Below are 23,744 nucleotides of genomic sequence, written 5' to 3' on the forward strand. Positions count from 1 at the left end.
GCTTTCCTCTCTACCACCTCTTCTCTGGGCCTGCTAGCATACACATCTTTGGTGCATCTTTTGTCCACAGTTCTGTCTTCACCTATCACAAGGTCCAATAGTCTCGGCTCATCCTGAGGCCTTACACCCGCAGTTCTCCATTTTCGGTGCATTTCCGGGTTCAAAAGTACTGTATACTGATGGCTCGATGGTTGCCGGTGAAGCTGGATTTGCTTACATTAATGCAGGATGTAATGGACTCTGCTTCTTGCTAGATGGCTGCAGTGTTTTCACTGCGGAGTTGGTAGTCATCTCTCGTGCTTGTGTTTATATCCATTTCAGCACTGATGAGTCCATCCTCATCTGCAGTAACTCTTTGAACTGACTTACAACCTCTTGACCAGTGTTACCTTCACCACTCCTTGGTCCTGACTATCCAGGATTCCCTTTTTACCCTCGGACAATATGTATGCTCCATGGTCTTTGACTGGACACCAGGTCACATTGGGATCCTGGCGAATGAACTCACTGACAGTCTGGCCAAATTGGCTGCTGACAAGGCACCTTTTAAAAAACGTTATTCCAGAACCAGAGCTGCAATGGATACTGCGCAGTCAAGTTCTAAGGATTAGTAATAGAGAACTGCATACTGTGACATTGTTGAACATACTACAGGTAACAAAGGAAACCATGAATTTGTGGGCCATGCAAGCCTCTTGCAAGGTCTTCACCATCCTTTGCCAGGTCTGCATCAGCAGTACTTAGCTGACTCATGGTCATCTCTGTTGTGATGATCCTCCTCACTGTCATTGTGGTGCCCGTTTGATAGTGGTCCACATTTTGCTGGGCTGTCCTAACTTAGCTGCCTGTGACGGACTCTAAATTTTCCTGAGTTGTTATCCCTTGTGCTAGGGGTGATACCTCAGTGCCTGACCTGATTTTACAGTTTACTCATGAAGCAGGTTTCTCTAAGCAAGGGCGCCGCTGCCTTGTTGGTCTATTGAGGAATTGGCAGGATGCCCTGTTGCCTCCTCTGCCCCAAACGAGCAGTGGCCGTCTGTACCTGGTGGTTTGCCCCAGTCTTTGCCCTACTCACTCTTTTGCTCTTCTTCCCCCTTTTCATGTGTTCTAATTGGCTTGGTGTTCTTCCTCTCCGTGTGCTTCTCTTGTCCTGTCCATGTCGCTAATCTTTTCTGCTTTTCTGAGTATTGTTGGGTGGGGTGCCTTGTGTCTTAGGTAGATGCTGGCAGGGGGGGGTGGGGGGGTGTATGTCCCCCATTGCACTTTCTGACTTTGGGGCATCCAGCTGCTCCCTGGACAGGGCACCTCACTTCTTTGTTTCTTTCTCTAGGCTTTATTGACCTTTGGTAGACTGGGATTTTCTTTCTTTGGTAAGCAGTTATTTTGACTTTCCTGTTCCAGGTAGATGGGACTGATGACCTCATAATTTGTTCCGTTCAATCAGTAAACCAATCAAACAACCAAAATCCAAAGGAACTTCCATCACAAAGGGGGAAACTGAACCAACAACTAATACAAACAACAACAAATGTAATTTAAATGTGAACAGCCATCAGATGATGACCCTGTCATCTTGAAACTGGTAACAGCCCTTTTACTGCACATAAATTGCATTATTAACGTGGCTGGTTGCTGTTTTCTCCTTTGCAAGATTCAACATTTACATCCCCATTGAGTTTAAATACAACTAGTCAACATCTGCATCTTCCTCTCATTCCATCTAGGTGTGGAATGCAGGAAAAATGAGTGCCTAAATGCCACTGTGCACCCTGTAATTGGTTTAGTCTTGTCCAGTGGTCCCTATTGGAGCAAGGTGATCCAAAAAGAAGGAATAAATTTCAGCTGATGCCTGCATATGAAGCCTTAAGAAGTTGGTTACTGCCCAGTGACCTAACAGAAGGTACAAATTTTTGCATTTCAATTCTCCATGATATGGCAGAGAACACTTTTTCCAAATGACTCATCTTTTCAAATGAATTGATGTTTCAGCTGTGTATTGGCTAAAGTAAACCACCATAGTGTAAGAATTTGGTTATCATAGTGTAAGTATTTGGGTCATGGAATCCTGCCATCATCATTGAACACAGAAGACACCCACCAAAACTGAACAAGCACTGTGCCATTTCTGTTCACAAAATTTATGGGCCTTCCTTTTTTGCAGAGGAAACTGTGACGGGAGTGTCATACCCAGACATGCTGCAAAATTGGTTGTTTCCTCAACCTACAAAGATTCCAAGGATTTCATTTTCATTCACGACAGTGTGCCACCTCACCTCCATCTTGAGATGTCGTGGTATCTTAACGACACCATCCCACAACATTGCATTGGAAGAGCTGGACAAGAAGATCTTGTTCATTGCTTTTGACCTCCCAAGTCACCAGACCTCACACCTTGCAATATTTTCTGTGGGGATACATAGAAGACAGAGCCTTTGTCCCACTTACAGCAATTACTCTTCAAGAGCTGAGAATCGTATTCTTGCAGCTGTCAATTCAATTAACAGGGACCTGTTGATTCTTGTGTAGAATAAGATGAACTATCGTTTCAATGTTTCTTGAGAATTGCATGATGCTCATGTTGAGTGTATGGTGTACAGGGTTATTACAAATGATTGAAGCGATTTCACAGCTCTAAAATAACTTTATTATTTGAGATATTTTCACAATGCTTTGCACACACATACAAAAACTCAAAAAGTTTTTTTAGGCATTTACAAATGTTTGATATGTGCCCCTTTAGTGATTCGACAGACATCAAGCCGATAATCAAGTTCCTCCCACACTTGGCGCAGCATGTCCCCATCAGTGAGTTTGAAAGCATCGTTGATGCGAGCTCGCAGTTCTGGCACGTTTCTTGGTAGAGGAGGTTTAAACACTGAATCTTTCACATAACCCCACAAAAAGAAATCGCATGGGGTTAAGTCAGGAGAGCGTGGAGGCCATGACATGAATTGCTGATCATGATCTCCACCACGACTGATCCATCGGTTTTCCAATATCCTGTTTAAGAAATGCCGAACATCATGATGGAAGTGCAGTGGAGCACCATCCTGTTGAAAGATGAAGTTGGCGCTGTCGGTCTCCAGTTGTGGCATGAGCCAATTTTCCAGCATGTCCAGATACACGTGTCCTGTAACGTTTTTTTCGCCGAAGAAAAAGGGGCCGTAAACTTTAAACCGTGAGATTGCACAAAACACGTTAATTTTTGGTGAATTGCGAATTTGCGTGAGGATTTTCTACCGCCCAGATTCGCACATTGTGTCTGTTCACTTCACCCTTAAGAAAAAATGTTGCTTCATCACTGAAAACAAGTTTCGCACTGAACACATCCTCTTCCATGAGCTGTTGCAACCGCACCGAAAATTCAAAGCGTTTGACTTTGTCATCGGGTGTCAGGGCTTGTAGCAATTGTAAACGGTAAGGCTTCTGCTTTAGCCTTTTACGTAAGATTTTCCAAACCATCGGCTGTGGTACGTTTAGCTTCCTGCTTACTTTATTCGTCGACTTCTGCGGGCTACGCATGAAACTTGCCCGAACGTGTTCAACCGTTTCTTTGCTCACTGCAGGCCGACCCGTTGATTTCCCCTTACAGAGGCATCCAGAAGCTTTAAACTGCGCATACCATCGCCGAATGGAGTTAGCAGTTGGTGGATCTTTGTTGAACTTCGTCCTGAAGTGTCGTTGCACTGTTATGACTGACTGATGTGAGTGCATTTCAAGCATGACATACACTTTCTCTGCTCCTGTTGCCATTTTTTCTCACTGCGCTCTCGAGCGCTCTGGCGGCAGAAACCTGAAGTGCGGCTTCAGCCGAACAAAACTTTATGAGTTTTTCTACGTATCTGTAGTGTGTCGTGACCATATGTCAATGAATGGAGCTACAGTGAATTTATGAAATCGCTTCAATCATTTGTACTAGCCCTGTACTGTCTGTGTAAACATTAAACTTTGAACTGCCCTCTATCCAGTGGCATGCACAAGATGTTTCTATCTGCCATAATATGTCTGTAATAAACAATTAAAATCTGTTCTTTCTCTTTGAATCAGCATGTATATTTTTAAATTCCTTACCTAATGCTGCTTCTTGACACTTTTTAAGTAGTCTCTTGCAGGTTAGTTGGTGTCTGTATTGCCGGCCGCGGTGGCCGAGCAGTTCTAGGCACTTCAGTCCAGAACCGCGTGACTGCTACAGTCACAGGTTCGAATCCTGCCTCAGGCATGGATGTGTGTGATGCCCTTATGTTAGTTAAGTTTAAGTAGTTCTAAGTTCTAGGGGGCTGATGACCTCAGATGTTAAGTCCCATAGTGCTCAGAGCCATTTGAACCATTTTTGGTGTCTGTATTTAAATACCTGTCACTTCAAATTTTTGTAGTGCCTCCTTTACACTCTCCCATATCAAACTATAAACATATCCTTCTTTGTATGTGTTCATTGTCTCTCTCTCATATATATATATATATATATATATATATATATATATATATATATATAAAGAAAGATGATGAAACTTACCAAACAAAAGCGCTGGCAGGTCGATAGACACACAAACATACACACAAAATTCTAGCTTTCACAACCAATGGTTGCCTCGTCAGGAAAGAGGGAAGGAGAAGGAAAGACAAAAGGATATGGGTTTTAAGGGAGAGGGTAAGGAGTCATTCCAATCCCGGGAGCGGAAAGACTTACCTTAGGGGGAAAAAAGGGAAAAAAGGACAGGTATACACTCGCACACACACACATATCCATCCACACATACACAGACACAAGCAGACATTTGTAAAGGCAAAGAGTTTGGGCAGATCTGCCCCGACTGACATCTCTGCCCAAACTCTTTGCCTTTACAAATGTCTGCTTGTGTCTGTGTATGTGTGGATGGATATGTGTGTGTGTGCGAGTGTATACCTGTCCTTTTTTCCCTTTTTCCCCCCTAAGGTAAGTCTTTCCGCTCCCGGGATTGGAATGACTCCTTACCCTCTCCCTTAAAACCCATATCCTTTTGTCTTTCCTTCTCCTTCCCTCTTTCCTGACGAGGCAACCATTGGTTGCGAAAGCTAGAATTTTGTGTGTATGTTTGTGTTTGTTTGTGTGTCTATCGACCTGCCAGCGCTTTTGTTTGGTATATATATATATATATATATATATATATATATATAAAAACAAAGATGAGGTGACTTACCGAACAAAAACGCTGGCAGGTCGATAGACACACAAACAAACACAAACATACACACAAAATTCAAGCTTTCGCAACAAATTGTTGCCTCATCAGGAAAGAGGGAAGGAGAGGGGAAGACGAAAGGAAGTGGGTTTTAAAGGAGAGGGTAAGGAGTCATTCCAATCCCGGGAGCGGAAAGACTTACCTTAGGGGGAAAAAGGACAGGTATACACTCGCACACACGCACATATCCATCCACACATACAGACACAAGCAGACATATTTTTTTATATATATATATATATATATATATATATATATATATATGAAAGGTCAAGAGAGTTGAGGTCAGGAGAACGTGGAGGCCAGGGAATTGGTCCGCCTCTACCAATCCATCGGTCACCAAATCTGTTGTTGAGAAGCGTACGAACACGTCGACTGAAATGTGCAGTAGCTCCATCGTGCATGAACCACATGTTGTGTCGTACTTGTAAAGGCACATGTTCTAGCAGCACAGGTAGAGTATCCCATATGAAATCATGATGATGTGCTCCATTGAGCGTAGGTGGAAGAACAAACTAAAATGAGCTCTAACATGGAAATTAAGCGTTTCCGGACACATGTCCTCATAACATCTTTTCTTTATTTGTGTGTGAGGAATGTTTCCTGAAAGTTTGGCCGTACCTTTACGGGATACTCTACCTGTGCTGCTAGAACATGTGCCTTTACAAGTACACATATATATACATACACATGAAAATCAAGCTTTCGCAACAAACTGTTGCCTCATCAGGAAAGAGGGAAGGAGAGGGAAAGACAAAAGGATGTGGGTTTTAAGGGAGAGGGTAAGGAGTCATTCCAATCCTGGGAGCGGAAAGATCATGAAGATGTCATCAATAAATCTGTACCAAACTTTGGGTTGGCAGGCCTGGGTAACCAAGAAGGCTTCCTCTAAGCGACCCATGAATAGGTTGGCGTACGAGGGGGCCATCCTGGTACCCAGGGCTGTTCCCTTTAATTGTTGGTATGTCTGGCCTTCAAAAGTGAAGAAGTTGTGGGTCAGGACGAAGCTGGCTAAGGTAATGAGGAAAGAGGTTTTAGGTAGGGTGGCAGGTGATTGGCGTGAAAGGAAGTGCTCCATCGCAGCGAGGCCCTGGACGTGCGGAATATTTGTGTATAAGGAAGTGGCATCAATGGTTACAAGGATGGTTTCCGGGGGTAATAGATTGGGTAAGGATTCCAGGCGTTCGAGAAAGTGGTTGGTGTCTTTGATGAAGGATGGGAGACTACATGTAATGGGTTGAAGGTGTTGATCTACGTAGGCAGAGATACGTTCTGTGGGGGCTTGGTAACCAGTTACAATGGGGCAGCCAGGATGATTGGGTTTGTGAATTTTGGGAAGAAGGTAGAAGGTAGGGGTGCGGGATGTCTGTGGTGTCAGGAGGTTGATGGAGTCAGGTGAAAGGTTTTGTAGGGGGCCTAAGGTTCTGAGGATTCCTTGAAGCTCCGCCTGGACCTCAGGAATGGGATTACCTTGGCAAACTTTGTATGTGGTGTTGTCTGAAAGCTGACGCAGTCCCTCAGCCACATACTCCCAACGATCAAGTACCACGGTCGTGGAACCCTTGTCCGCCGGAAGAATGACGATGAATTGGTCAGCCTTCAGATCACGGATATCTTGGGCTTCAGCAGTGGTGATGTTGGGAGTAGGATTAAGGTTTTTTAACAAGGATTGAGAAGCAAGGCTGGAAGTCAGAAATTCCTGGAAGGTTTGGAGAGGATGATTTTGAGGAAGAGGAGGTGGGTCCCGCTGTGACGGAGGACGGAACTGTTCCAGGCAGGGTTCAATTTGGATAGTGTCTTGGGGAGTTGGATCATTAGGAGTAGGATTAGGATCATTTTTCTTCGTGGCAAAGTGATATTTCCAGCAGAGAGTACGAGTGTAGGACAGTAAATCTTTGATGAGGGCTGTTTGGTTGAATCTGGGAGTGGGGCTGAAGGTGAGGCCTTTGGATAGGACAGAGGTTTTGGATTGGGAGAGAGGTTTGGAGGAAAGGTTAACTACTGAATTGGGGTGTTGTGGTTCCAGATTGCGTTGATTGGAATTTTGAGGTTTTGGAGGGAGTGGAGATGGAAGTGGGAGATTGAGTAGATGGGAGAGACTGGGTTTGTGTGCAATGAGAGGAGGTTGAGGTTTGCTGGAAAGGTTGTGAAGGGTGAGTGAGTTACCTTTCCGGAGGTGGGAAACCAGCAGATTGGATAATTTTTTGAGGTGGATGGTGGCATGCTGTTCTAATTTGTGGTTGGCCTGTAGGAGGATGCTTTGAACAGCCGGTGTGGATGCAGGAGGGGAAAGATTTAGGACTTTTATTAAGGATAGGAGTTGACGGGTGTGTTCATTGGCTGAGTTGATGTGTAGGTGAAGGATTACGTGGGTGAGGGCAATGGATTGTTCAGTTTGGAACTGGTATAGGGACTGATGGAAAGAAGGGTTGCAGCCAGAGATGGGAACTTTAAGTGTGAGGCCTTTGGGGGTAATGCCAGGCAAGCCTGAGAAAATAAAATATGGGAGCGTAATCTGGCTAGGGCGAAGGCATGCTTGCGGAGTGAATGTAAATAAAACTTAATGGGGTCGTTGTGGGGGTGTTGTGAGCGTGACATGGTATTAGAATGTGGAAAGTGTAACATGAGGCTGAAATGAAAAGGAAATATATATATATATATATATATATGGGGAGAGATAAAGGTGAACTAGAAAGCAAATAACCAGAGCCCCTTCCTCGTCCCCTCAAACCCAGAACCTCCCACAGAAGAACCACAAAAGTGCCCCACTTGTGACGGGATACTTTCCGGGACTGGATCAGACTCTGAATGTGGCTCTCCAGCAGGGATACGACTTCCTCAAATCCTGCCCTGAAATGAGATCCATCCTTCATGAAATCCTCCCCCCTCCACCAATAGTGTCTTTCCGCCATTCACGTAACCTTCGTAACCTCTGAGTTCATCCCTATGAAATCCCCAAACCACCTTCCTTACCCTCTGGCTCCTACCCTTGTAACCGCCCCCAGTGTAAAACCTGTCCAATGCACCCTCCCACCACCACCTACTCCAGTCCTGTAACCTGGAAGGTGTACACGATCAAAGGCAGAGCCACGTGTGAAAGCACCCACGTGATTTACCAACTGACCTGCCTACACTGTGAAGCTTTCTATGTGGGAATGACCAGCAACAAACTGTCCATTCGCATGAATGGACACAGGCAGACAGTGTTTGTTGGTAATGAGGATCACCCTGTGGCTAAACATGCCTTGGTGCACGGCCAGCACATCTGGGCACAGTGTTACACCGTCTGGGTTATCTGGATACTTCCCACTAACACCAACCTGTCAGAACTCCGGAGATGGGAACTTGCCCTTCAGTATATCCTCTCTTCTCGTTATCCGCCAGGCCTCAACCTCCGCTAATTTCAAGTTGCCGCCGCTCATACCTCACCTGTCTTGTTATGGATAATTGAATCATAGACAACATGCCTAAGATTAGTATTGTCTGCCAGATTATTAATATACAACAGTAATTAGAAAGAGTCCTGAAGCAATTCCTGCGACATGCCTGAAGTTATTTCTATATCTGTTGGTGACTCTCCATTTGGGGTAACAAGCTCCAACCTCCCCAACAAGAAATTCTCAGCTCAGTCATAAATTTTGTTTGATATCTGTTACCATTGTTCTTTCATTAATAAGTGTTGGTGTGGTGCTGAGTCAAATTCTTTTCAAAAGCCAAAAAATATTGCATCTACCTCAACTGACTTGATTATGGCTTTCAGGATATCATTTGAGAAAAACACAAGCTGGATTTCACATAACCGTTGTTTTCAGAATCCATACTGACTGACATGGAGGACATTCCATTCGACATACCAAATTATGTTTGAACTCAGAATATGTTCTAAATTTTCTAAAATTCTACAACCTGTGGATATCAATGATATTGAATAGTGGTTGTGTGTCATTTCTTCTATCCTTCTCGCAGATGTGTGTGACCTGTGCTTTCTTCTCAGCTGTTAGTAGATTGTTATACTTCTAAATATTTTTATAGAGGACTGACCACTGTAAGGGTATTCCAAGAAATTGTGTGAACTATGAATAGATTTCTAAAATGAATTTTTCACCCTGCAGTGGAATGTGCTATTGCCTATCTCAGGCAAGTGCTCTAGTGACTGAGCTACCTAAGCTTTACTCATGACCCATCCTCACAGCTTCGGATTTTGGAAGGTAGGAGATGAGACACTGGTGGAAGGAAAGCTGTGAGGGTAAGTCATCAATTATGCTTAAGTAGCTCTGCAGGTAGAGCACTTGTCCACACAAGAAGATGGTCCTGAGTTTGAGTCTTGATCTGACAAACAGTTTTAATCTGCCAGGAAGTTTTATGAACAGTTTTTTTCGTGTCTTGTATGCAATGGCTTCTACTATTTACTCCGCATGCATGCTGTGTGCATTACTGATACTGTGCCCTCTTAGGCAATTTTTCTCCAGCTGCAAGGCATAGTGAGTGCCCTTATCATTTGTTCGCTCTCCTGTCTTCCTTTGAAAAAACTCCTGCTAGAATGATTGTAACTAGTCCTTGCATTTCCCTGCAGTAGGACCTGTCAGCCACAATAATACATAAAGCTAATTCATAATATAAACATTGTCTAGATTGCTATAATATTGCTACCGTCCACCAGTTGGCCTGATTTATTGCAGTCCTAAACACTGTTGATATTCGTTCAATGACAGTGACAATGATGAATATCAACAGTGTCTAAGATTGCTATAAGATAAGCTGTCTAATGGACAATTACAATATTTACATGTTGAGGTAGAGCATAAGAGCAGTAGGGAATTGTGGAATACTGTCTTGTTTATCTAAAGGGATCTGTCCCAACTTCAAAATCCTTACCGGTATTACTCTACTTCCAGTGTAATTCCTTGCTTGATGTGAACTCTCATACTGCCCCACTCTCACAGACATATTAAGTTTTAGGTATTGTCTTGTTGAAATGGCACACAAATATTATTTGGAAGCAGATTGCTGTAAGTTACAAATAAATTTACCAGTATCTACTAGGGCCATCTTTCAAGATTTTATAGAAACAATGAAAGATTTTTTGTTCCAATCATCTGTGTGTTTCATATATGTTCAAATCAATTCTGGAACTATTTTTCTGTTCTGATGTTAGTACCACAGAACATGGATTTGGAAGGATTCAACAGCTTCTTGAGATGATGAAAATCTCTCTTCACACTTTTTGTTTGATGTAATGGAATAAAGAGATGTCATCGTGCAATAAATCTGGTGAACACAAACAACAATGCCCCCTGCAGGTCCAGGGATTACAATAAGCCCGAGGTATTCCTGCCTGTCATAAGAGGCGACTGAAAGGAGTCACACACGTTTCGGCCTTTATGTGATAGTCCCCTGTAGAGTTTGACCATTTTTCAAAATTTCTGTGAACAGTGAGCCAATTGGGGAAGGGTGTCTTACATGATGCCTTGAGATCTTTAACCCACTTTCCCGTCATCACACTGTAGTCCAGCTCATTCTCCATCTCTTGGGCAAGGATGCCTTCTTTGTTGCATTTTCCATGCACTATGCAGTGTCGTTTTTTGCGCCAACAATGACCATGGACATCTTTGCACCTCATATCCAGCACGGTAGCCAGTCTGTTGTGGTGGGGCTGCCATATTCCCTGTTGGTTGTAGCCCTCTGACAACACAGGGATCGCTCTGCTGATGCTTCCACTGGTAACTCCCCTCGTATGCCAAGGAGTAGATGCCCGTCATCCTGGGGGATCTGGACTCCCAGCTGTGGCCATCCTACCAGGTGGCCTTTGCTGCGGCTGGGTAGCACCCACGGGGAGGGCCTCTGGTCAGAGTGGGTGGCATCAAGGCAGATGACAAGCGACAAAGCGTACCACGTCATCACTTTCTGGTGATCAAACACCAGCAGTCTCTAAGCGTTCCAGGTCTCAGTACAATGCAAAAAAGTACGACCCTAAGTCATTCCCCTCCCTGGCCACACCACACACCATAGAGGAACACTAGGCTAAGGATGACAGCGAACCTTATTCACCCCTGTACTTCATATGTACAAGAACTGATGGGGACTCCTTTGTTTCGAAGAAGCCGTACTTTTTTGTAGATCATTTAGAGGACAAGTTTGGGGAGGTGGAGGGCTTGTCCAAAATGCGATCTGGATCAGTCCTGATCAAATCAGCATCCTCTGCCCATTCACGGACTTTACTTGCTTGTAACAGGTTGGGTGATGTTTCCGTTACCATCACACCACATAAGAGCTTAAATATGGTCCAGGGTTATTATCTTCCACAGGGACCTTCTTTTGCAGTCTGACAATGAGCTGCATGCCAATTTAGAGCGGCTAGGTGATCATTTCGTGCAGCACTTCCATCGGGACCCGAGGGATAATTAGATTGCCACCGGTGCCTTCATCTTGGCCTTCGAGGATAACACTCTATCCGACAAGGTCAAGGTGATGGTCTACCACTGTAATATCTTCACATTATGATGCGGTGCTTTAAGTGCTGGAAGTTCGGCCATATGTCTTCCCGTTGTACTTCCAGCGTCACATGTCAAGATTGTGGACATCCATCACATCCCAATAATCCATGTGTCCCGCCTCCCATCTGTGTCAGCTGCAGAGAGCGTCATTCACCTTGCTCACCAGACTGCAGGATTTTACAGAAAGATCGGAAAATCATGGACTACAAGACCCTGTACTTACTGACCTACACTGAGCCTGAGAGAAAATATGAGCACCTACATCCTGTGGCTATTACCTCCTCATACACCGCCGTTATGAGAACAGTTGTAGCCCCATCAGTTCCACTAATTCCAGTCATCTCTCAGAGCCAGATGGCTACACTTGCCCCCTTGATGGTGGGGGGCACTTACCCCCTGTTGCTCTCGTACCACCTACCTTGGGAGCACTGCCCCCATTCCCCCCAACCTTTGGGGACACCAGTCCCCACTTCTCAGCCAGAGAAGCGTAAGTCTTCTTTGGCTCCTCTCACCAGGAAGGGGTCCGTTGGGTCACTCCCTTCCCAGGTTTCTGCTAATGGGAAAGATGACTCCTGCCAGTGGCTGAAGTGCCGAAAAGCAGCTGGTCATAGGGTTTCACGATCATCCCCAGTCCCGGAGACTGAATCAGGAAGCCCTCCCAGCCAGAGAATCCCAAGGAGCAGCGAGAAAAGACCAAAAAGAAGACCCCTAAGACCAAGGTAATTGCGGTGGCACCCACACCGCCGCTACCTACAAGTTCTGCGTCTGAGGATAAGGTGGAGATTCTGGCTGGACCGTCAGACACAATGGATATAGACTGCTCAGGCAATAAGTTGGTGGTAGCAGGTGACCCTGTGGTGTAGACTGCCTCATTGAATGTTCCATGCCTCCCAGTCTCACCAAGACGTCATCCTCCAGTGGAACTGCAGTGGTTTTATCCGCCGCCTGGCTGAGCTACGGCAACTGTTACACTTTACACCTGCTTGCTGCATTGCCCTCCAGGAAACCTGGTTCCCAGCAATGCAGACCCCTGCCCTCTGTGACTATAAGGGATATCACAGGAACCGCAGCAACTATAATCGAGTCTGTGGGGCAGTTTGTGTTTATGTCCTAAACTCAGTCTGTAGTGAAACGGTGCCCCTTCAACCCCCTCTTGAAGCTGTGGCTGTCAGAATTAGGATGAGGCAGGAAATAACGGTGTGCAATGTATATCTTCCTCCAGATGCTGCAGTACCCCTGAATGTATTAGTTGCACTGACTGATCAACTCCCTAAACCTTTCCTACTTTTGGGAGATTTTAATGCCCATAACCCCTTGTGGGGTGGCACCTTACTGGCCGAGGCAGAGATGTCGAAACTTTACTGTCTCAGTTTGACCTGTGCCTCTTAAATATTGGGGCCACCACACATTTCATTGTGGTTCATTGTAGCTACTCAGACATTGATTTATCAATTTGCAACCCAGGACTTCTCCCATCTATCCACTGGAGAGCACATGGCCTGTGTGGTAGTGCCCACTTCCCCATCTTCCTGTCACTGCCCAGTGTCAGGCCCATGGACGCCTGTCCAGATGGGCTTTAAACAAGGCAGGCTGGGAAACTTTCACCTCTGCGGTCACCATTGACTTCCCCCCACACAATAACATCGATGTAATGGTTGAACAGGTGACTACAACAATCGTTAATGCGGCAGAAAACGCAGTCCCTCAATCTTTAGGGTGCCGCTGGTGAAAGGCGGTCCCTTGGTGGTCATTGGAAGTCACTCAGGCAATTAAGGAGTGTCGGTGAGCTCTACAGCGGCATAAGCGGCACCCTTCCCTGGAGCACCTCATAGCCTTTAAGCGGCTCTGTGCCCGTGTTCGCCAGCTTATCAAAAGAAGAAAGCAGAGAGATACGTCTCAGCCATTGGGTGCCATACATCACCTTCCCAAGTCTGGACAAAGATCAGATGTCTTTTTGGGTACCAGACCCCAACAGGCGTCCCTGGCATTAACATCAATGGCATCTTGTCTACTGACACAAACGCGATTGCTGAGCACTATGCTCGAGCCTCTGCATCAGAGAACTACCCCCAGCCTTTCACATCCTCATTGCGGTGCTTAACCCCAGTAAAAACCCGCTTGATGTGGATAGCTGTCGGCCCATCAGCCTCACTAACGTTTTTTGTAAGCTGCTGGAACGTATGGTGTGTCGGCAGTTGGTTCGGGTCCTGGAGTCATGTGGTGTGCTGGCTTCATGTCAGGGCAGCTTCCACCAGGGTCGCTGTGCCACTGATAATCTTGTGTCCCTCAAATCTGCCATCTGAACAGCCTTTTCCAGATGCCAACACCTAGTTGCCGTCTTTTTTGATTTACGAAAAGTGTATGACACGACCTGGAAACATCATATCCTTGCCATATTATACGAGTGGGGTCTCTGAGGCCCGCTCTTGATTTTTATCCACAGTTTCCTGTTGCTTCATACTTTCCGTGTCCAAGTTGGTGCCTCCCATAGTTCCCCCCCATATCCAGGAGAATGGGTCCCACAGGGCTACGTGTTGAATGTATCTCTATTTTTAGTGGCCATTAATGGCCTAGCAGCAGCTGTAGGGCCATCCGTCTCACCTTTCTGTATGTAGACGACTTCTGCATTTTGTACTGCTCCACCAGTATTGTTGTTGCTGAGCGGCGTCTACAGGGAGCCATCCACAAGGCGCAGCCATGGGCTCTAGCCCATGGTTTCCAGTTTTTGGCCACAAAGTCGTATGTTATGCACTTCTGTTGGCATCATACCGTTCATCCGGAACCAGAACTTTACCTTAAAGACGATCCACTCACCTTAATGGAGACATATCGATTCTTAGGACTGGTTTTCGACACCTGATTGACTTGGCTTCCTCACCTCTGTCAGCTTAAGTGGAAGTGCTGGCAGCACCTCAATGCCCTCCGCTGCCTGAGTAACACCAACCGGGGTGAAGATCGCTTTACACTGCTGCAGCTCTACAGAGCCTTTGTTCAATCCCGCCTTGACTAAGGGAATGTTGTTCATGGTCCGGCGGCACCCTCAGCATCGCGTTTGCTTGACCCAGTGCACCATTGTGGCATTTGCCTAGCAAAAGGAGCTTTTAGGACGAGTCCGGTGACCTGCGTCCTGGTGGAGTCCGGAGTCCCTCCATTGCAGTTTAGGCGTGCACAATTGCTCTCCAGTTACATTGCACACATTTGTAGTTTTCATGTGCATCCGAATTACCATCTCCTTTCCCCCACGGCAGTTCATCTCCCTCATCGGCGGCCCAGGTCAGGGCTTACAATTGCAGTTCGTGTGTGATCCCTTCTCTCCGAACTGGAGACCTTGCCTTTACCACTTATACTTGAGGTTCATTCACGAACACCTCCATGGAGTACAACTAGGCCCCGTGGCTTCGCCTGGGCCTTTCACATGGCCCTAAGGACTCGGTTAACACTCCGACTCTCCGCTGTCACTTCCTCTCGATTCTCGACATGTACCGGGGCCGTGAAATGGTTTACACCGATGACTCGATGGCTGATGGTCACGTTGGCTTTGCCTATGTTCATGGAGGACATATAGAACAGCACTCCTTACCAGGTGACTGAGTGTTTTTACTGCAGAGCTGGCGGCCATATCTCGTGCTCTTGAGCACATCCGCTCATACCCAGGCAAGTCATTTCTACTGTGTACTGACTCCTTGAGCAGCCTACAACCTATCGACCAATGCTACCCCTGTAATCCTTTGGTAGCAACCATTCAGGAGTCCATCTGTGCCCTGGAATGGTCCGGTCGTTCAGTGGTGTTTGTCTGGACCCCAGGTCACGTTGGAATCCCAGACAATGAACTTGCCACAGGCTGGTCAAACAGGCTACATAGAAACCGCTTATGAAGATCGGTTCTCTGAAACTGACCTACGTTCAGTATTATGCTTCAATGTTTTGCGGCTTTGGGAGATGGACTGGCATAAGCTCAGTATGCACAACAAGCTGCGTGCTAATAAAGAAACTACGAATATGTGGAAGACCTCCTCGCACGCCTCTTGCAAGGACTCTGTGGTTTTCTGTCGGATCTGCATTGGCTATATGTGCTGACGCATGGTTACCTCCTCCGTCACGAGGACCCACCTTGGTGTTGCTGTGGCTCACGAATGATGGTCGTCCATCTCTTGCTGGACTGCCTGCTTTTAGCCACTCTGCGGCGGACTTTTAACTTTCCCAGCACCCTACCTTCGATGTTGGGCGACAATGCCTCAACAGCAGCTTTACTTTTATGTTTTATTCATGAGGGTGAGTTTTATCATTTGCTCTAAGTTTTAGCACATGCCCTTTGTTCCTATGTGTGTCCTCCACCCTAGTTCTTTCAGGGTGATGGTTTTAATGTGTTGCAGAGTGGCTGGCTTTTCCTTTTTATCCTCATGGTCAGCTATCCATTGTTTTAACCTCTTCTACCTGTTCCTTGCGTCTTTGTGGTTTTCGAGTCCCCTTTTGTCCATTTACGTGTTTGTTGCCCTTCAGTCATTGTTGTGGTTTCTCCTTTCATTCTGTTTTCTGTTGTAAGTCTCATTGTCTTATTCTCACCCTTGTGGCATTGTTTCCTTCAGAACAAGGGACTCATGACCTCATAGTTTGGTCCCTTCTCCCCTCTTTTAACCAACCAACAAACAAGAAGACACTGATTTTTCCCCATCAAACTATCAATTGTTGGACAGCATGTATTGTCATGATTGAGAATGATTTGACATTTTTGCTTGTTTATCCTGATTTCATTTATGACTTGTGGCAAAACAAATTACTCATTCTCGTCATGTAGGGTACCCCACCCAGGAATATGTTAAAAGATAGTGTCATGGGTCTACCATGGCTGTTACTTAATTAAAAAGTATTTACATTATTCTGTTTTGCATGATTGGCCAGTTGTGCAAAACCTAAACCGTGATAGTATCCTTCAGCGAAACAAATTGTTGGACACTATTCAACATTAACTGATCTTTGACCCTTTAAGGCCAAGCAATACTTGCAACATGTCCAGTTGTTCAATGTGACCACAGAAACCTGCTGTCGTTGGAAGTGGTTTCTGGTTTTGATTCATCTTGGGATATTGAAACAATTGGTTGTTACATATTTTCTGGCTTGTACAAATACATAATGTTTCGTATCCTGTTACAATGTAGTATATAGATTTTGCATTCCCTTAGTCAGACCTCTTCTCTCTCTCCCTCTATCCCTCCCCCTCTCCCTCCCCCTTTTTTCTTTGTAGTGATTTCTTACATAAATTAATTAACAGGGGCTTCTTTTGAAGCTTTGGTTAAATTGTGCAGAATTGGTTGAAAACAGGTATTTCTCACAGACAAATGTTCAGGTAAAGTTGAATGTTCTGTAGTTTTCAGTATGCGTAAAGATACTACCTCTGTCTCACAATAAGTCTCAGGCCAATCGTCTTGAGTCATGTTGCACAAAACATGAATATTTCTTTGGAACAACACAGTTTGGTCAACATTCATGTAATTTATTGCTTATACAAGATGACTATGATCAGATTCTGCAATTGTACCATTTCTGGGGAAATGGGTGGTTACCAAAAGTTGAACAAGACAATTTTAGGCACTGTTGTTTAGTTGTGAAATGAAATGAAGTCCCATGCTTCTTTACAGAGCGTAAGGGAACGATGCAGGAGACCCGCACCGCTTTACTAGGCAAGGTCCTAGTGGAGGTGGTTTGCCATTGCCTTCCTCTGACCGTAATGGGGATGAACAATGATGATGAAGACGACACAACAACACCCAGTCATCTAGACGCAGGAAAAATCCCTAGCCCCGCTGGGAATCAAACCCAGGACCCCATGCTCGGAAAGCGAGAACACTACCGTGAGACCACGAGCAGCGGACGTAGTTTAGTTAGGCCATAAAAATCATAAACAATTATCCATCAAAAAACTTCAACTGTTTCTTTAAATGCTCCCGGTAAACAAACTGCTTGTTTACTGTCATTGTTTTAACAGTAAGAAATGAGAAATTTTAAAGCAGTACTAATGTCACACCTCAATAGCACCATCTAGTGGTCATTCGTGTAAACTTAAAGTCATACTTCGATTTATGGTTTATTTTTCAAATAATCGTGCTTTGTATTTCCTAGGCATCCGGAAGAGACTCTAGAGGAATGTAATTGCATTAATCATTAATTTCATTTTCTAATGTGACACTGTCAATGTTTTTCTTTATATGTTTTAATGTGTTTCCTGATTTGTTCTTTGTTCCAGCTTGCACCAGTGCTACGAGATGTAGAATTACTATTAGAGCTCCTCACAAATTTTCTGTTTGGTTCAATAAATGTGAAATCAGAGGCATCTGAAGCAGGAATGGCAGATCTAATTCATAAAATGTGGGTTTGGTTTTCATTTCAGTCAGCATGTTTATTAAAGGCTCTCAGACTGATGTGTACATTTACAACAGATTGTGTTTCTGGTAAGTATTAGTGTTCAGAATTATGCAGCTGCTGCTAATTTTTGTAAATGTGCTATGCTCAAAATAATATTCAGAAATAGATATGAAGGTTGTTCACCAAAATATGAAACAGATTTAGTTACCAAACTTACAAGTTACTAATATGAGTCATCCAATGAAGATGGTATTCTGTAGCCAACAGGTTCAAAACTACAAGTTGATTATTATAGCTCAGTTATTGTACCCTTTTGACATGCTCTCCTCCATGGTTCCACCACAAATACATGTTCTCTCCCTCTCCTTATTTATCTCCACTTCTGCTCTCCCCCCTCTCTTCCTCCCCTTCCTCTCCCTTCCTCACCTATCCCCACCCATCACCTCTTTTGGAATGATTAGTAGTAGTATTTACCTTACCTGGAGTGGGTGTGATGCACACATGATATAGAATACATGGTATTATTATGCCTTTTCAAGGTAATATTTATTGAGAATGTCTCACTAATAGCCATACCTGTGTGACAAGAAGAGAACAAGCTACTCTTGTTTATAAGAATAGTTAAAGACCTGAGTCACAGAATTGTCTCTAACGTCCATCTGTTGCATGATTTTAATGGACATCCTAAGTTTTCAAGAACTAGAACAAGTTCAGAATCATAGAAAACTTCATTCACATCCATATTTTGCAAATAGTACATCAGCTGAATAGGTAGATGCCATTTTCTAGATTTTTGAAAAGCATTGAACATCATTGACTAATAATGAAGAAACCCTGATACAGATTATCTTCTCAGTAATATGATCCATTCAAAACATTTTTCACTGATAGAATGTTCAACAGAAAAAGTCCATTGGACGTGTTCCAAGGAATAAGGAAAATAATTTAAAAATTAAAGGTAATACCTCATCAAATAGCGGTAGTGATGAGTCAGCACATAAAAAAGGCTAAGAAGTTTCTAGCTTTCAGACGAATACATTCAAAGTTTTCAGTCTTGCATATATACCTCTTTATGATTCAGAGCTTCTACTGTTACTTTGTAATTTTGTAATAATTTAATGAATAGGGTCAGCAGGACCTTCACTGGTTGATTGTATGTAAGTGCAGAAAATAATGGACAATATTTCCATTTTCTATCCTCAAAGGAAGCTCTTTAAGTGTGAGCAAATGCAATATATTACCCATAAAATCCAGATACAACTAATTATTGTGTGAATGTTAAGCTTCCCAACACTTTGTGATTGTAATAATACCTGTGAATAATACTATTAAAGGGCTATGAAATTGAACAGTCCATTTAAATCAGTTGTAAAGAAGGTGAATGGAAACTTGTAGAGGCTTCTGGAGAAGTGAAATATTTCAGTGAAGGAGACTGGATTACTAGGTGTAAATATAAGTTACTCCACAGTATTGCTCCATTGTTTGGGGTCCATATCAAATAGAGCTGTCAGCAGACATAAGTGGAATTCAGAGATATGTTGCTATAAGCATAATAATGTCATATAGTTAATAGAATAGGGTAACAGTGATACTCACTGGACTTAAATGAGAATTATTCAAGTAAAGCCAGTGATATTCAAAACCATATCACAAAAATTTAGAGAACTAGTGTTATAGGTAGGCTTGCAACAATTCTGCTCTTTCCACTATATAACTCAGGGATTAGGTTGCCTAGATAGGTAGATAGGCACAATTCCAAATGACATGGAGTTGGAGGGAGAATGAGGGTAAATACAATATACCCTCTGCTATCAGTTGTACATTAGCCATATGAGGATATTTGCAGAAGTTCAAGAGAGGAGAAAGAGAGCTGTGTGAAAATACACACATAAAAAAGGTGACGTGCATAGGGATGAGAAAGAACAGTCTCAGAAATGCCCACGGGAAGACAGGCTAGAGGAGATACATTAAGAAAACAATGCCGGAGGAGTGTAGAGAATCCATAATGGAAGACATAACACTGAATATTATAGAACTTCATTTAAAGCAGCGTTTCGAGGTTTCCTGTAATAGTAGGACTTGACATTCCACATTGACAACATGATTTCAGAGATTTTTCTCAGTGTGCTTGATTGCCAAGTAAATGGTCTGTTGCTGATGTGTTTTTGTTTGGAATCTAATAGCAAAAGACACAATATATGCAAACATGAAAACAGCTCCTAGATGGATGACAGAAGGCTAGAAAATTCAGAAGGTAGAGTTATTTAAGTACCTTACTGGTAGAAACAGGTCTGGCAGAAAGTGAAGTTATGTAAGCATAAATAACAAGGTGAATTAGCATACAAACTTGCTATGCACATGGGCAATAAGAGGAATCTTTTGAACAATACTAAATTGAGACACAACTAGACAATAATATGTCCTAAAACTTTATACACAGCAGAAAGTCAGAGCCTCGTAAGAATGGGATTGCTTAAGAGGCTATAACTTATGGAATGAAGGATTCTCAGGAGGATATTTGGTCTCGAAGAATAAGAGATGGTCAGTCCAGAAGATCTAGATGGAGAGGAATTTGGATGCCATCAGGGAAAAGAGGACTATGTTCTTCAAAAGCATCCTTAGAATGGATATGGGGAGGTTGACACATATTGCAGTTTCTTGTGAATAGCAGAACCAAAGTATACTAAATCCAAGAGGTAAAAAGGGATCTAAAGAAACAGGAATACAAAAAACTGACTTTCAAAGAAAAAATCTGGTTGTCAAAGGTTTTCTTGTATTGATTTGCCATTAATAATTATTTTAATGATAAAAGACATAATATGCAGAGGAATGAAGAATGTTGTGTAGCATGAGAATGAAAGGAAATTTGAAAAGGATAAAGACTGGAATAAATTAAATTCATCTGCATTGATGTAGGCTGCTAATGACCAAAACAAAAGAAGAAGTAGAAGAAACAATGACAAAATCTTGTATGGCAAGACCTGAATTGGAGTATAGGTTCCAAGAATCTGAGTAAGTAACCTACCAAAATAAATATATTAAAAGGCGAATCCGCTTTAGGAAACTGTAAAATTACCAGGTGGCAGAATGGATGGCCTAGAAGACAAAATTCCAGTATTGCCATTAGACAGACTTAAAAGTATAAAAAATAAATACATATTCACTATGTAGGAAAAGATAAATTGCTATTTGTTGTTGTTGTTGTGGTCTTCAGTCCAGAGACTGGTTTGATGCAGCTCTCCATGCTAGTCTATCCTGTGCAAACTTCTTCGTCTCCCAGTACCTACTGCAACCTACATCCTTCTGAATCTGCTTAGTGTATTCATCTCTTGGTCTCCCTCTACGATTTTTACCCTCCACGCTGCCCTCCAATACTAAAGTGGTGATTCCTTGATGCCTCAGAACATGTCCTACCAACCGATCCCTTCTTTTACTCAAATTGTGCCACAAATTTCTCTTCTCCCCAATTCTATTCAGTACCTTCTCATTAATTATGTGATCTATCCATCTAATCTTCAGCATTCTTCTGTAGCACCACATTTCGAAAGCTTCTATTCTCTTCTTGTCAAAACTATTTATCGTCCACCTTTCACTTCCATACATGGCCACATTCCATACAAATACTTTCACAAACGACTTCCTGTCACTTAAATCTATATTCAATGTTAACAAATTTCTCTTCTTCAGAAACGCTTTACTTGCCATTGCCAGTCTCCATTTTATATCCTCCCTACTTCAACCAACATCAGTTATTTTGCTCCCCAAATAGCAAAACTCATTTACTACTTTAAGTGTCTAATTTCCTAATCTAATTCCCTCAGCATCACCCGATTTAATTTGACTACATTCCTTGTTTTGCTTTTGTTGATGTTCATCTTATATCCTCCTTTCAAGACACACTCCATTCCTTTCAACCGCTCTTCCAGGTCCTTTGCTGTCTCTGACAGAATTACAATGTCATCGGCAAACCTCAAAAATTTTTATTTCTTCTCCATGGATTTTAATTCCTACTCCGAATTTATCTTTTGTTTCCTTTACTGCTTGCTCAATATACAGATTGAATAAAATTGGGGATAGGTGACAACCCTGTCTCACTCCCTTCCTAACCACTGCTTCCCTTTCATGCCCCTCAACTGTTATGACTGCCATCTGGTTTCTGTACAAATTGTAAGTAGCCTCGCACTCCCTGTGTTTGACCCCTGCCACCTTCAGAATTTAAAAGAGATTATTCCAGTCAACATTGGTCAAAAGCTTCCTCTTAAAGTCTACAAATGCTAGAAAAGTAAATTTGTCTTTCCTTAATCTATCTTCTAAGATAAGTCGTAGGGTCAGTATTGCCTCACGTGTTCCAGCATTTCTACGGAATCCAAACTGATCTTCCCCAAGGTCGGCTTCTACCAGTTTTTCTATTCGTCTGTGAAGAATTCGTGTTAGTATTTTGCAGCTGTGACTTATTAAACTGATAGTTCAGTAATTTTCACATCTGTCAACACCTGCTTTCTTTGGTATTGGAGTTATTATATTCTTCTTGAAGTCTGAAGGTATTTCACCTGTCTCATACATCTTGCTCACTAGATGGTAGAGTTTTGTTAGGCCTGGCTCTCCCAAGGCTGTCAGTTGTTCGAATGGAATGTTGTCTACTCCCAGGGCCTTGTTTCGACTTAGGTCTTTCTGTGCTCTGTCAAACTCTTCATGCAGTATCATATCTCCCATTTTATCTTCATCTGTGTCCTGTTCCATTTCCATAATATTGTCCTCCCTCTATATACTCCTTCAAACTTTCCACTTTTCCTTCTTTGCTTAGAAATGGTTTTCCATCTGAGCTTGTGATATTCATACAAGTGGTTCTCTTTTTGCCAAAGGTCTCTTTAATTTTCCTGTAGGCAGAATCTTTCTTACTCCTAATGATATATGCCTCTACATATTGATATCATTTTTGAGATCTTTGTATTCCTTTTTGCCTGCTTCATTTACTGCATTTTTAGATTTCCTCCTTTCATCAATTAAATTGATTATTTCTTCTGTTACCCAAGGATTTCTACTAACCCTCATCTTTTTACCTATTTGATCCTCTGCTGCCTTCACTATTTCCTCTCTCAAAGCTACCCATTCTTCTTCTACTGTATTTCTTTCCCCCGTTCTTGTCAATCATTTCCTAATGCTCTCTCTGAAACACTCTGCAACCTCTGGTTCTTTCAGTTCATCCAGATCCCATCTCCTTAAATCTCCACCTTTTTGCAGTTTCTTCAGTTTTAATGTACAGTTTATAATCAATAGATTGTGGTCAGACTCCACATCTGCCCCTGGAAATGTCTTACAGTTTAAAACCTGGTTCCTAAATCGCTGTTGTACCACTATGTAATCTATCTGAAACCGTCCAGTGTCTCCAGGCCTCTTCCACGTATACAGCCTTCTTTCATGATTCTTGAACGAAGTGTTAGCTATGATTAAGTTATGCTCTGTGCAAAATTCTACCAGGCGGCTTCCTCTTTCATTCCTTACCCCCATTTCATATTCACCTACTACTCTTCCTTCTCTTCCTTTTCCTACTATTGAATTCCAGTCAACCATGACTATTAAATTTTCATCTCCCTTCAGTATCTGAATAATTTCTTTTATCTCATATACGTTTCATCAATATCTTCGTCATCTGCAGAGCTAGTTGGCATGG

At 43.1% G+C, this 23,744-nt stretch overlaps 1 protein-coding gene across 1 annotated transcript in view; it reads left to right on the top strand.

Moving 5' to 3' along the window:
• LOC126473677 (rotatin) overlaps positions 1 to 23,744 on the top strand; it is a 399,830-nt gene that overhangs the window by 335,238 nt on the left and 40,848 nt on the right. The window contains exon 27 of the mRNA XM_050100916.1: positions 17,955 to 18,159. Within this exon, the coding sequence (XP_049956873.1) occupies positions 17,955 to 18,159 (205 nt within the window). The remainder of the gene's footprint in view (positions 1 to 17,954; positions 18,160 to 23,744) is intronic.

This window comes from Schistocerca serialis, chromosome 1 (genome assembly GCF_023864345.2).
Source record: "Schistocerca serialis cubense isolate TAMUIC-IGC-003099 chromosome 1, iqSchSeri2.2, whole genome shotgun sequence".
NCBI lineage: Eukaryota > Metazoa > Arthropoda > Insecta > Orthoptera > Acrididae > Schistocerca > Schistocerca serialis.